The sequence below is a fragment of the Manduca sexta genome, chromosome 19, assembly GCF_014839805.1.
Source record: "Manduca sexta isolate Smith_Timp_Sample1 chromosome 19, JHU_Msex_v1.0, whole genome shotgun sequence".
Classification (NCBI taxonomy): Eukaryota; Metazoa; Arthropoda; class Insecta; order Lepidoptera; family Sphingidae; genus Manduca; species Manduca sexta.
Window position 1 is genome coordinate 8,771,592 of NC_051133.1, and position 15,555 is coordinate 8,787,146.

Genomic DNA, 15,555 nt, shown 5'->3' on the forward strand with positions numbered 1-15,555 from the left:
CAGGATTGGATTTGTAATTCAAGGTGTTGGATGGTGTTTCTACTGTTTATGGGCGGTCGTATCGCTTACCATCAGGCGAACGGCAAGCTCGTCGCGTCATTCAAAGCAATAAAAAAAATTGTTAACTCGTAAAAACAGTCACACCTTGATATACTTGCTTTGCGATTAATAAAACGATTAAACCTGTGTCATCCTTGTGATGTACAAAATTAATCAAAACCAAAACATCACAAATCATTGACGGATACAGCAAAATCCAGTTCTACTTTGTGAAAAAAAAAACCTTCGTATATATTTACCGCATCACAAGTATTCGCACAGTCCTTTCTCGAGATCACGTGTGAGATGGCATATTTCGTACGATTTTGTTTCAGTGTGATAGTTGTGTGTAACATTTTGAGTGAAACCCAACAGTATGTGTTCAGGGAATCTCAAGCTGGTGAGTATCTATGATAACTTTAACCTTAAAAACTTGATTTTTATCCTCAAAAATTACAATATCTTATATTAATATGTAGAATTCTCATGTTATTAAAATAATCTTAGAAAGGATTGTAATCATGTATCTAGAATAATAATAAGCCTATCAATTCCACCGAAAAAATACGACAAAGATAAAGATGTTCATCCATTAATTTATATTTATTTACTAATTTAAAAAAAAGTACATATATCAACTACTGGCAATCCAGTCTTGCATAATATTTGTATAATATTTAATTAATACCTCGCGTATCACTCAAAACCGTTAATTGGTCTCCAATGCAAGATTTAATATTACAGTTAAAATATAGATTGTAAAAAAATAAACATTTTAAAAACGAGCCTTTATTTTGATGCTCTAAAAAAATAATCTTTAAATTTAATTAATCCTTATTTTATAATATATTCTAGAGATAATAGATAGTCGCGATTTATTTATAACTGACGTCAAAAAAGGAAGAGGTTCTAAATGCTTGCGAATCTATTTTTAAATGTAAAAAATCTCAGAACTCAGCCGAATATTGACCGACTTTTACTTAATTAAAATTATTTTTTTATTTTAATGAATATATTTCCACATTGGATTCATATATTTTTTTAAAACGGTTTCGTTTTTAAACTAATATAACTGGAATAAGTAAGACTTTTTCAGCTGTGTTTTTGCATCGAGTTTGATTGAGTCTACTTATATGTATATATTTATATATACACATAGCATTACATCTATTTACCTTCTAAGGGGTAGGAAGTGTTGTAACACCTCAATGCGATTAAAAGTAAATTACCATTACAATTATTAAAAGTTTACTTGTATAAAAATTATAAAGATATCATAGTGGACCTAACGTTTGCACTACATATTATAATAATTTAAATGATCCGTTATTAATTTGTGTTGTACAAAATATCAATAAATTAAAGATTTAAGTCATTCCGTATAATTTGGCAGCATTTAAGATTCTCTAATCAGACTCAATAAATGTCAAACCTGGCTGGAATGTAGTTATTATTATGCGGAATGCACCACATTTTATAATGTCCCAAATGCACACAGATATTGTGAGATACCTATATTTCTATCTATGTACCTATGTACTATCGATACCTAACATCAGTTTTTACTAGTTTGTATTCTTACTAATATAAAAGCGAAGGTTTTTAAAGCAGGGGTTACCAAAATATTTTTGCCACACCACTCTGCTTAAAATAGATAAGCCCACGCCGCCCTTCTATTCAATACAAAGAAGGGGAAGCCAGGAGCTCACCAAGCAACCTTACTAATATTATGAAAGGGAGTTTCTTTATTTGTTACGCCTTCACTTCTCAAAATAGTTATAAAATTTTGCATACAATTATCAGGGGTACGGTAGGGTAGTAGGGTGGTAGGGGTACGGTATCCCTCTCAGTAGTAGAGGAGGCCCGTGCTCAGCAGTGGGCAAGTATATAATGCAGGGCTGATATTATTATTATCAGGGGTACGGAAAGACTTATGGTAACCTTTGACCCAGAAAAAAGTACTGTATCTGAGGGATAAAAAATATTGACAATATCTACTTTAGCGCTCCCGCTTACGTGTCGTCTTGCCTTCGTAGGAGGACCCGTTAACGACTTTCAAAAATAACATTCAAAAGAAGTGATATTTATTGGAAGTATACTATAAACTGCTGTTCGAATTTAATAAACAGGCAAATAGATAGACTATATCTTGAACTCATAATAGACCTTTAAACCTGTGAAAGCTATTGCCTTAGATTTTATTCTAGATACTATGTAGAAACATTTTACTTTAATGTCATAGTTCTAAGGTCGAATTTAAGCATTCAGACTCGATGTAGTGCATAAACTATTCAGTAATCATGCTCAGAAATAAAAAGTAAAGTTAGTACCAACTACAAGGCCACATTGTATGAAGGGGCAAGGAAATATTATTACGAAATAATTAAATTTGTTATATTTAACGTAAATTTAGCTAAGTAAAAGTGGCAACAAAAGAGAAACAGATTTACATAATATGTTACGAAAACAAGATATAGTAACTGCAATGCACCTGAACTAAGCATTTAACTGTCTATTGAACTGTCGACCTTATGGACTAAATAGAGCAAAGACTACTACGAGCGTCCATGTGTTGATTGATGAGTTATCTCATCAACTATCTTCAGTTGAAGCAAAAGAGGTGTTTATGAATCATGAAATACGGTTCAGATTCAATGCTGGGATAGAATGCTGTATAGAAAATTTAATATCCTCTGATTTCATATATAAGTACTCATGAATCATTATGTTTTGTATAAAAAGTTGAGTAAAAATCTTTTTATAATTCAATTAAGTATGATCCCGTTTCGGTAAACATAAATTCTTGTTTATGTCTTATTTTCAAAAGTAGTAACCGATTGAGGTTACTACTATAAGGAATTTAATACTAATAAAATGCCTTCTCAGATCTCAAAAAATTATATCATTCAACTAAATATAAAAATATTGAGAGATTTATTCAATATAACTCGGTTCTTCTCATTGCCAACAGGTCGAAAAAATTAAAAGTTGTTCTGGGTTCACAGACCAATATAGCCATTTTGTTTCTCATAATTATGTCTCAGTACCAATGTGTATCACTCAAATGGTAGAGAAAGGCACAACTAGCACTCCGACATTTCGCTGACGATCTTTACCATAGGGGGCTGTTTTTATTTTCACGTAGATACTTAAACCTTTATCGCTACCACCTCTTGGGGTTGAGTGGAACGGTTATATTGATTTCACCGGTATTACAACCCAATGTTTACTGGTGGTAAGTCTCTCATATGTGAGAGTTCGCCTGGGTAAGCACCACTGCAATGACTATTTCTACCACCAAGCAGCAGTGTGTAGTCACTGTTGCGTTCCGGTTTGAAGGACATTGTAGCCAGTGCAACTACTGGAAATATTGAGTCTTAACATTTCTTATCTCAGGATGGCGAGCACATTGGCATACCAAACAATACTTTGTAATTCAAGGTGTAGGATGGTGTTTCTACTGTTTATGGGCGGTCGTATCGCTTACCATCAGGCCAACGGCAAGCTCGTCTCGGCATTCAAAGAAATAAAAGATATAAAAAATGTCGAACATTGGACCGAATCCCAAACTTAAGTATACCCAACACCGGCATACCAATCAAAAACCCACGGTGACCTTCTTGATCGCGTACGGGATCGCCCCGAGGTATCTTGTTGCACAAGATAGCTGCGCGGAACCGTCCCTAGACCATAACATACTTGTGTACTATAACATCTTGTGCGTACTTGGCTGATCTCCGTGGAGATAAGCCGCCGTAAAATTCGGTTAAGAAGAATCATACGCATATCACGATCGGCCGCAAACAGAGAACCATTAATCACATTAAAGGTTTCCTCAATAATGGTTTAATTTTGCTAAGCCCTTACCTAACGATTTAATCCACCAATAAGGGTCAATCGTTAAATGTTGCTGGTTAATCCAAATTAATTATAGAACAGTAAATTTTTGACGCAAAAACCTTATATAAATCTGATATAAATCGGAGCTGATATAAATCGGTTCACTCTCATCTTAGGTTTTTAACCTAACCCGAAAAAGTAACCCGGGACCAACTCTTGAAAGGGTCTTTTCGGTCCTTGGCCGTAAATTCTAATGCCAAACAACTCTAAATGCGAAAAACTCGCACAAAATTTTATTTCCTAACGGTTCACAGAGCATGTAAATAAAATAAATGTCAGATAACATTTACTCATAATTTTTGAAACAGTCCTTTATTTTACATAGACCTTATGATACAATCAACAAATTAATTTGCTCGGAATGTGTAATTTTAAGGAAGTTCAGTGTTTTTCTTTATTTTTCAACAAGCCGTTATCAGTTAAATTGTCAAATTCTCGTTGGAATCTTCCTGTCTCGAAGGCCATAACAACTGTTATACCGTCTTTTATTACGAAGGTATAATTTCGTTTCCATATTTTTAATAATTCTCTTTTTAGTTCACAGTTACTTAAGTCTTTTAATATACAAAATATCTATTTAGTTGTAAGATATACCAATTTACAAAACTCGTTATGCAACCGGTGTTAAGGCAAAAGTTTATAAAAATAACATAATTTGCTCGCGGCTCCGAGCATTCCGAGCTCCGGCATTAATCTTATTAATTATAAAAAAAATATCGTATCAAACGAATAGCAATCTAGGACCTCTAGCATTGTTCTAAAGATACTTATAAACCAACGTCAATCACATATAACTCGATAAAGGTCCTTAAATGATATGGATTGAAATTCTGGATTTAGCCACTCGTAGGTAGGTAACATAAGTCTCCAGGCACATACTTCTATAAAAAAAAAATGGGTCGCCTCTGTTTGAGCCACATTTCTTCCGATATTTTATTTATTACGTCGTGGAATATTTAAAGAATGTCGTGGATTTTTTATTAGAGCTAACTCTGGAATACTCAGTATATTTTCAATATTTTGGGTCAGACGTCATGAATGTGTTACGATAAAAATATTTTTTATTTTCCTGAAGAAAATCTGTAACATGTAGATATGCGCATTGGGCAGATCTGTATGATTGATAGATTTTGTTTGTCATTCTGCATCTATTTCTAAACCTATGGTGAATGAAGATGTCTCAGAAGATCTGAGTGAGATAAGTTATGCTAAATAGATTACATAACCCAGCCTCAATCTACATGACGTAGGGCTTTATAATAATCTCGTAATTGAGATACATAATAAAAAAATATAGTCAGGAACCTCTATTTCGTCAACGGGGGAATATCCGCCTTTTTGCAACTACGAGCGTTCTAATCAAAGGACGGCTTTTACAGCCATTACCTATGTAAAAGCCAAAAAAAGTAAAAAAGTGGACAGAGACGAAACGTTTGTAAAGTTAATAGTTCTTTTTTCTGTGGTCCTGTTGGAGAATAGATAATAAATAAATAGGTAGGTAGATGATAGTTATAATTTAAATTCAGTATAATTTAAACGGTCAACGGTCGGGAACAGTATCAACATCGTATCAAGACGTCTCTATCCTCAATTTCGTACGTACTACACTGCAGGTAGTTGGACTGATATTCTTCATTTCTGTTTGTCGCATAACCGCTTTATGTCTCTCAGGCTTACTGTAATAACTGCTTATAAACGCTCAGTCCATTGTGTCAATACCTATCATTCTTTAGTTTTTTATGGTACAAGTCAGTAATAGAGCAAGACAAGAACCGAGTACAAAAAATAAAGAATAGAGAGGGAAAGGAGAATTAGTATTTCCTAAAATCACACTCAACATATAAGATGCCATAAGTCAGTTCATGATGTTCAAAGAAACAGTGGTATCACTGATACTACGCACTACGAGAATAGTATTACTCTCGTAGTGCCAGTCCATTCACGTTCCCGTAGTTGTCAATAATTTTAATAAAAAGGGTGTAGATGCGTTATAAATAAGCTTATTGGCATGTTAAAACTGATCTCATAAGCACAATCGGCCTTATTATCGATTTAGCATCCATTAAAGTTCGTATTCTAATTTCTAACGAATGTTCCATAAAATGTCCTACATAATACTATTAAAAATGATGACATGCTCTTGTTATAATAATAATAAGTTACATGTGTGCTCCTGCGCTCTTTTTGGAAGCCGAGTGCCGTGCAGGTGCTGTATCTACAGATTTTTACTAAAATGTCTTTGGAAATTTGTATAATTCTCTTAGCATTCGTGCCTATAGTCTTGTAGTTGTTCTTGTGTGTAACACGTCTGTGTGTCTAGTTTAACCAATGTATAAAAACTGCAAACAATAGCACCCGTTATCTTCCTTCTTAAAAATATTTAATTACTCTCTCTCTCTGTCTCTCTCTGGTCTGTCCCTCAAATGTGAGGATCGTGATCAGCATTAGGGTTGCATCTGATTTAATTACTCTATCTATCTATATATATGTAGCCAATACCAATGACGTTTTACAAATAGACGCGTCATACACTAACAAAATGCCACATAAAAACGGCGCACTATTTGCTATATTCACGTACCTGTACATATAATTACAAATTGGCTCGAAGAAAGAATAAAAAGATGCAGAATACATTGGTTAGAAAAGGATATATATACATCGACGGTTACGTAGCAACGTTAGTGCCGCACGCTCATTGGCCGTTAAGTCGGGCAATTACCTTACATTCGTCTTGCCACTATTGAGCTCGGACAACGTATCTATGTAATAAAAACATCTTAGGCCAATACAACACTTATTTTATTTCAGCATCACCGCCAATACTGCCATTTCCTACATGCAGGGCGGAAGAAATAGATTGTCTAAGACGAGGGATACGAACTTTCCTCATCCTTATGAACTCAGGGTATTTCGGAATGAAGCCGATAGATCCAGTCATTATCAACAGCGTCGCTATTTCCCTACCTGAAGAGAAGATGTCGTTCCTGCTAAGAAATGTAAACGTTATTGGCGCTAAATGGACTGATCTTCATAGCAGGAGGTATAAAATATTATTGATATGAATATAGCATAAGATGAGTCAGTGCAGTTGTTCACATCATATAAAAAAAAAAAATACTAGTTTGGCAACTCGCACTTGGTCAGCGTGGTAGACTAAGGCATAAAAATACTCTCAATAGTTGATCCATTAAAAAGAAACAGACAAAATAATCAACATGTAGGAGAAGGTGTAAATGAACTTTTTATTCAAGGGTATTTACCTACATTCTTATTACATTGTAAAAAGGGCAATGTATTCATGTATTTATAATAATTACAAGATTTCGCCTGTTACTTTTACATTATTATTATTTACATAATATAATATTATCTTAAAATAAGTTGCAATTTTCATACTTATTAAAAACGTAGTTAAAAACTATGATAATACCTAAGTATTAAGTAGGTACATATGTCGAATAGATTTTATGTTTTGTACCTAGATACCTATATAATCTGATGCTAAACATTATATTCACTCAGAAATTAGTATTTTCTAAAAATATTACACTCTTGCAACATTAATAAATTTCTTACACGGAATAAGTAAGTCTGGATTATGGAAAGCAACTATAACAAACAAACATTTATACTTTAGGCCCTACCCCACAAAAAAGGGGCACTAACCGTATTTTTAGAAGTCATATATTCGAAATTTATAATACAAATAAAAAAAAATATTCTTCAATGTAAGCTGTTTTATAATTTTTATAGTGTGAATATTGATTTCACTAAACTTGTTGGTTCCATTTATCTTATACTAAAATATAGATAATATTTTAATTATTTGCAACCAACATTCGAGATATAGACAAAATAATAAGGAATATTGTCATAAATCTAAAATTTTGTTTTTAAAGAAATGATTTAATGTTTGAATATTCCGGCCCCGCGCGGCGCGGCGGCTCGTATCTAATTCGTACGTCGTAAAAATATTATGAATCTAATAGTCAAGGCTGTTTGCTCGAAATAGGGCCATAACTCTTTTATTTATGGATTAAATGAAACAAATTGTTTTATTACAGTTACATAATCATTAGGTACTTAGTAAGTAAATTATTTTTTTTATAAAAATTGCAAACGGCCTTACAATAAATGAAGGTCCATACAAGTTTTCTATATTATTAAATAATTAAAACCAACGTTGCGACAATCAAAATTCCTGCTTATAGAAACTACATAAAAAGGTTACTAATAATAGCAATAACGTCATCAATGCAAAGGCGAATATTAGATTGCAGAGCAACGCGATAAATTTCGCGAGTTAGAGAATGTCGCTGATAGGGATATCTTTGTGGTAGCGTGCGTACTGCGAGGAGGATAGTTACGTCGCAACATTAAAAATATTATATACTATTATAGTATTCCAAAAACTAGTCAATAATTTCAACTTCTGTTACATCGGGGATGTAACTCAGTGGTAGAGTGTCTGCTTCGCATGCTGAAAGTCCTGGGTTCAAATCCCAGCATCTCCAAAGCGTGGTATTTTTTCCTTAATTTTTTTTTTATTTCAAATCAATGCATTGAACGATATCAAATTGTTTGATAATATTAATATTATTTTATAAAATACGGATAATTTATTTTATATGATTATTGAGTAGTGATTACCTGTGTATCTACTTTAAATACTAGGTAATTTAAAAGAAACTTATTGGTACTGTATTACGAGATACATTCGCATCTACTGTTTAACTATACTTAGTATTAAAAATGCGACAGTTTGCGAAAATGTTTGAATATTTGTTATAAATAAATGCAGAAACAACTGAACGCATTTGGACGAAATTTGGCACACGGACAGACCTGAGTTAACACACAGGGTACTTTTAATTCCGTTAATTTGCTCCAAGGGGAAATAATGCTATTTTTAAATCCGATTTTGAAATAGATGGCGTTGGCGTCGTACAGTGTTTTAGCGTGCAGGAAATCCTTTTCACGCGAGCTAAGTCGCAATCGATTACGCTTTTATATTAATAAAACTATAGGATAAGATTTGCAAACTGATTTAAAATTTATCTTTATCATGATTGGTTTATATTATACAATCACACGTCTCCTCCTTGCATCGATTCAATGAACAATCACACGTATCATTTCTTATATCAATATGACAATGATTTCAATAAAACAGAGAAATAGGTATATACATCATCCGAGCGAGCATTGGATTTAGTTCCTAGTCTACTCCTGTATAATGTATCCTACACCAGCATATCAACGAAAACCTATATCTAGCTACTTAACCTAAATCATAAATTTACTGAAGGTACTTTAACTAATTTATTTTTAATGTTTACAGTTTTAATTTAGAAGGCGGCAGGAGCGGTGTGGTGTTTGTGAGTGATTTCCATATAACAGGTGAACTGAGTATGCTTTTGGGTGGCAACGTTAATCCCTACACTGCGTATATGACAATGGATATTCGTAAGTACTTATATGATTATAATTAGTAGGGGAAAGGTTGGGTCGTTTCCTAGCCTAAAACTATGATTTCTGTGTGGGTAAAGATTCACCTAATTGCAGTTTGATAATTTTGGTCGTTTTAAAAAAGTTTATAGTACTTAGTAGTACTTAAGCTACCTCCAAATCATGTAGGTTGGCACCACGCAATGCTATCAACCAGCCCTTATTTATATATTCTTATGATTATAAGCTACTTTTATAACTAAAATTGTTTTTTAAGTCACATAAGAGCGTATCTAAGGGCAGAAGCACAACTAGGGGGTACTAAGTCTTAGATTTAGTTAAATATGCCTGTCCAGTTTCTAGTCGCCGTGGCCGAAATCGGCTAAGAAGACATCATCATGTTTATAGGCGATCGTATCGCTCATCATGCTCGTTGCGTCATTCAAGTACAAAAAAAATACTAGTATTTGTCTAGACAAATCCATATTCATTACTTATACCTCAAAACCGGCATTTTAAACAAAGCCTTTAGCAATATCTAGACAATTTGGACGTGGGCGTCCCAGACAGTTCTTGTTTATTTAGGCAACCTTTACTAAGTATATACCTATAACTCAAATATATATTAGTGGCATATGAAGGATCTTTTGAATTGCTAACTTAGGTAGGTAGAGTTGACTTTCCGATATAGTCCGGACTGGTTTTGTTGATATAAAAACCTACTTGGAGATGTCAGTTGTTAACTATGTATCAAGTATCATAGCTGCAGTACGACATTTTTTTGCAAGATATTTAGAATTTATACAATTATTTAAAAAAAAAAACCGTTTTCAAACATGATGATGCTCAAGTTAGCGTAATTTGTGCATATTTGCTATTGTACTGCGTAAGGCGTTTTTGAGAACAACCATCGCCCGAGGAGAAAGAAAAAAACTATGCGAGGCACCGGGCGGAGCAAAAGGAAGTTCCCCGGTTTTAACAGTTTCCTCGGTAAGATCGTAAAAAAGGTCTTCCGAGGCCCCCGCAAACGCGAGGCCTCGGGCGTTTGCCCGATTCGCCTCCCCCTAAGGCAGCTTCTGATAACCTTACCTAACATCTTGTTCTTGAAGACACATATACTTGAATATTTTTAGTCGATGTTTTTAATATTTTCTTCTTACTTTTTGTATCACAGCTGGGTTTAAATCCGTAGTTATTATGAATCCTATTTATTTTAGATCAAGTTGAAACCAATGTCACATACGCCGTTGATGGTAGAAGACGCAACAATGACGATTACATAATTGTAAGCCAAGAAAGGATAATTCCAAGAAATAGTCGATTACCTACATACTTTCTTCAACCGAGTAAGTACCTGGAACAATGACTTGAAACTTGATAATGACTCGTCAAACTCGTATTTCTGGACGTAAATAACAATTTAATGGGGTTAAGGAATTATGTGATTTTATGCTATTTATTTTTAACCAGTTTGGTAGCTTGACATGTAATTAAATATAGGAAGGTAAATATTTATACCTACTAATGTATAAAGCTGAAGAGTTTGTTTGAACTACACAGACTTTTTTTTCATTAATAAGAAGCTACTTATTATCTCGGTAAAACGTATTCACGCGAGCGGAGCCGAAGGCAATAGCTAGTAAGAAATAAAATAGTAGAAAGATAAAACGAAATACCTAAGTAATAAGGGCACTGCTTTAAAGAAAAAACTTATTTATAGTAATTACCCTAGGTTTCTCATGCTTGAAAGAAAGAAAAGGAAAGAAAACTGTTAGTAGGTAATAGATAGGTTGATAGGCATTATGTTGTCCAGGAACTCCGATGTGGATACGTGTCTCGTTAGCCGATGTGAAATCCACACGGAATAAAGGGATCGTACAACCCCATTACAGCTAAAACCTTTGAAGTGGTGGGCCGGTCCTTCGGTAACTCCGATAAATTATTATCTCTTCGAAATACGTATATTTACACATTTCCTTAGATCATTGAAAACTAACCACTTCATTACGTTAACTAGCCCACAGAGTTCCTTTGTCGTTGAGATTATTCAATAGAAATTAATCTCGATAGACTCACGATGTTTCTAAAAAAATCCAATGCATAGTCTATGTGTGTAATTAGGTACCATGTTATACTACATTGGTTAAAATTTACAGAAATTGATAAATTATTTTACGGGCTTGAAACATTCCTCGTAGTCAGGCATTTGTCCCACCACAGACGATGAACGAGCAACGACTACGTAGAGCTACAAAATAGGAACGAGTTAGCCATCAATGAGTATATTGAACGAGTATTATGTCTTATCGCTGCGACAAACTAGCGTAGAAAGAGTTCTTGCCGGCAGGGTGAACAATCAGCGATCTACTAAGTATTGTCTCTGTTATTGACACAAGATCTACATGTGTTTTATGTTTCTTGAGCGAGAAAATAGTCAAAAGTACTACCTACGTGGCTTCATCGTTGGCGGTCAGACAAGTGCCAACTATTACAACTTAGTGACAATTAACCATTAACCCGCTTAAAAAAATGCATGAGTAAGTTTCCAATCCAAATTTCAAATCATTGTAGATTGTGTGGGAAAACTGAAATATAACTACCACTTAAATAACTAGGCTATAAGCTTGTTATTTGTCTTACTGCCATTTATCATTGTTACCCACATAATTAATGGTATTTTTCTCTAAAATTACATTCGATTCGCCGCGCACTTCAACCGGCTAATGGTTTAACCCAAAAAAGTTTCTTATTTCCTCAAAGGGGCGTCATGTCTACACCCGACGGCCTCTGGAGTCAACATTTATCATTTCGGGTCCGTCACTGTGTAACAAACGACTTATTTCTGTGCCGTAATTACTTATCTAAAAGCCGCTTCCAAGTGCTTAGTTAGCGTCATTTCTCAAGCTTTTAGACTGGGTATAAACAAAACTAACACCCATTCATAACATTTATCAGTTAGGTCAGCAAAATCCAATTTCTAACTTTTAAATCCGATAAAGGCCTTTTACATGTTCCGGAATTTAACATCGGAATACATTTTTATAGAGAAGGATGACAAACGAGCGATTCGGTGACACCAGTGGACCGGGTGGGACCCCCATAAAAAGCGCTGCCCAACTTTTATAACATAAAAACAGTAAAATTTTATTCATTTCATTATTGTAAATGACACTAATTGATTATATACCGCCCCTGAGAGCCATTCGTGCTAACGACTCCACTGCATGAGGATATTTTAATTAGCTGACGAGAATTAAACTTGTTTCCTGGTGATGTAGGTAAATAAAAATATTTGTTACAGATTCCGAGGAAACCGCCGCGATACAACAAATATTGGACCTAAAACCATCTATTGTGGACCACCTATCTGACGAGATTACGACTGCGGTCATGCATATACTTGTTGATAACTTCAAACTATTCTCTAGTAAAGTTCCTGTGCGGTATTATTATAATTACTAGTAAACACTTGGTTTTTTTTTCTACCCTAAACTGAGATTGCAATTAATCATTGAATAATATCTAAGGTTATTGTAATGAACCTAGATCTGGCACTTAGCAAAGAAAATGTAACAAATATACGTACTTTTATTCAAACTCCCGTATTAAACTCAAACTAGAGATCAGCACAATACATTTTTACTAATATATGGGATTAATGATTTGACTACATATTTTATGATCCACTACTTGTTTAACATCCGCCTCTAGAAAGCCAGTCTAGGCTCTGTTGTAAGAAACACCCAGATAATGCTATTCAAGCTGACATATAGCTGTCGCCAAACAACTTGAGCCTTCGCTTGAAGATGTTGGCGGGGGAACGCGTGCGGCGCCATGCAGTATCGACAGAACGACTGGTAGATCATTTAACTAATATCCCGCACTCTCCTCAGTCCCCATCTACTGGGTCAAGTTGTTTGACGATATTTATACATATGCGCCACAACAGCAATGAGGTCACAAACAAAATAAAAAATTAACCTCATGTACTCCAAGTAACTTCTTGTAAAATAATCCCTTAGTCAAATCTATGTAGCAATTTGGTACTTACATTAAATACAATTAAGAAAATAAAAAAAAACATTTCAATAAGTTTTATAAGTTATTTTTGCCTACCAAATCAACAATATTATAGAATAGTTGAATAGTGTTATTTTGGTTTTCTAATAACACTACCTAATTAAATCAGATATTTACTAAAAAAATATTTTAAATAACACATAAATGATCCAAATAAACAATATATATACCATCAAAATTCAGTTAAAAATCAAATTTTTAGAAATAGGTGTACTAAACAGTTATAGTGATATTTGACATATTTGCTATAAAACCAAATTTTGAAATATTGATGTACTAAAAAATTATGGTGATAACTGTCATACCAAAATCATCACTATATTCCTTTAGTTGATTTATAAACAAATCTATTATCTGCTATTCTTTAAAATTACCAATATTGGGATAATCATAAAAATGAGACTTAAAAATTACAGTTAGTTTTATTCATATAAAAAGAAATTCGACAAATAATAAAGTTACATGTAAATTATATTAACATATCATCCACGGTTCAGATGATTTTTATTTCAAGCAAGCAATGCATACCAAGGTGGCTGGGTATGGAACAACCACGTTTATCTGAAGATCGGAAAACACATTCAGGAAATAGCAACTTAGAAGTATGCATAGTCCATTACTATACTGCCGCTGTTAATGTTTTAATTATCCTCTAGTATGTATATAACACCTTAAATAATTTAGCTTATAATTTGACACATAACACACAATATTATTATGAATATTCATGTCAGAATGCATCCCCCATAGACTCCTCAATAAACTTTTTGTAAATTGCCATGAATTTTGCTATGAATGCCTCAAGATGAAATATAGGTTTGTTACCTAACCTCATTCTGTGTTCATATTTAGCTGCGTAGCTTGCTACTTGGCATTTCATAGCCATATCACAATTACGGACTAATTCTTTTAATAGCCCCGCAAATATCATATCAGGTGGTATGCCATGTATTATTAACTCATATAGTTTTTGTCTAACTTCACCTAACTTCTTAGGACTCTGTTCGGAAAGAACCATTGATGCTGTCTCCTTAATAAATAGCTGCCAATCAGGTTCTGGAATTTTCTGATCTTGTGTGAAGGGGTACTGCTGGACTTTACAGGCTTCACACATGAGTAGTGCTCGGCGTAAGTTACGATCGGCGCATTTAGCGATGCGGAGAGCAAGTTCTGATGACAAATTTAATGATTCCTTTTTACACACTAATTGTAAAACTGAAGCTATTTCATTTTCTGTTGGCGCTGGTACTCGGATCGTCAAACAACGTGACTTAATCGCTGGAATGACCCTTGATATAGAGTTAGCTATAAGAATTAGTCGGCATGTCGCTACATATTTCTCCATTGTCCTACGTAATGCGTGCTGAGCATCTTTTGTAAGGTCATCAACTTCATTCAATATTATAACTTTAAACTCTCTCTGACCTGACGAGTCGATCTGATGTGTTTGTGCAACGGTTTTCACTAAATCCATAATCACAACACGATCGTGTATGCCGACATCAGTAGGATTGACTTCAATGTGGTAGTTGCTGCTAACGGTCATAATTTCTATTTTTTTATTTGATGGTGTTGTAAAATGCATAGTTTCTTGCCTTAATCGTTCCACACCAGATCCATAAAGTTCTCTCAACAAACACATGATACGAGTTTTCTTCCCGGCGCCCGATGGGCCGTAAACAAGAAGGTGAGGAAAATCACTTTGCTGTACTAGACTTTTCAGGCGAACTGCTTGATCCTTATGGAAATCTAATTTCGCCAAATCACGAGGTCGATGTTTATCAACCCAAAGACTCATTTTGCTGAATTAAATTGGAGTTCCAACTTCTAAACGCAAAATTTTTCGAACTTTTTGACATTTGACACTTGACAGCGCGGTAAACTTCTTTTTTTAACTTTATCCAAAAGAAGGAAATTGTATAATACCGCCACAATAATTTTAATTTAAAGTAAGTAAGTAGTCTCGTGTATTTGTTTACGGTAGGAAATTTTATAAAAAATGAAATTATGTTATTCAATATCTATTATTTCGTAGTATTTATTAATGGATATTGTACAAAATTATTTGAAATTGAATATAAATAG

At 34.0% G+C, this 15,555-nt stretch overlaps 2 protein-coding genes and 1 non-coding gene across 3 annotated transcripts; 2 read left to right on the forward strand and 1 right to left on the reverse strand.

Annotated features, from left to right (window-relative positions):
- The first annotated feature begins 295 nt into the window (after window positions 1–295).
- Window positions 296–12,858, forward strand: LOC115441942. Its single transcript, XM_030166871.2, has 5 exons — window positions 296–439; window positions 6,751–6,982; window positions 9,284–9,408; window positions 10,608–10,736; window positions 12,692–12,858. Exons 1-5 carry the CDS (start codon window positions 346–348, stop codon window positions 12,850–12,852), a joined length of 741 nt encoding a protein of 246 aa, XP_030022731.2. The 5' UTR covers window positions 296–345; the 3' UTR covers window positions 12,853–12,858.
- On the forward strand, window positions 8,385–8,456 carry Trnaa-cgc. Its single transcript has one exon. It is a non-coding gene; the product is annotated as a tRNA-Ala (tRNA).
- Window positions 12,859–13,957: 1,099 nt separating the features above from the next.
- On the reverse strand, window positions 13,958–15,357 carry LOC115441941 (replication factor C subunit 3). The gene has a single exon (XM_030166870.2). The coding sequence runs from the start codon at window positions 15,266–15,268 to the stop codon at window positions 14,201–14,203; it is 1,068 nt and encodes a 355-aa protein (XP_030022730.2). The 5' UTR covers window positions 15,269–15,357; the 3' UTR covers window positions 13,958–14,200.
- Between the last annotated feature and the right edge of the window lie 198 nt (window positions 15,358–15,555).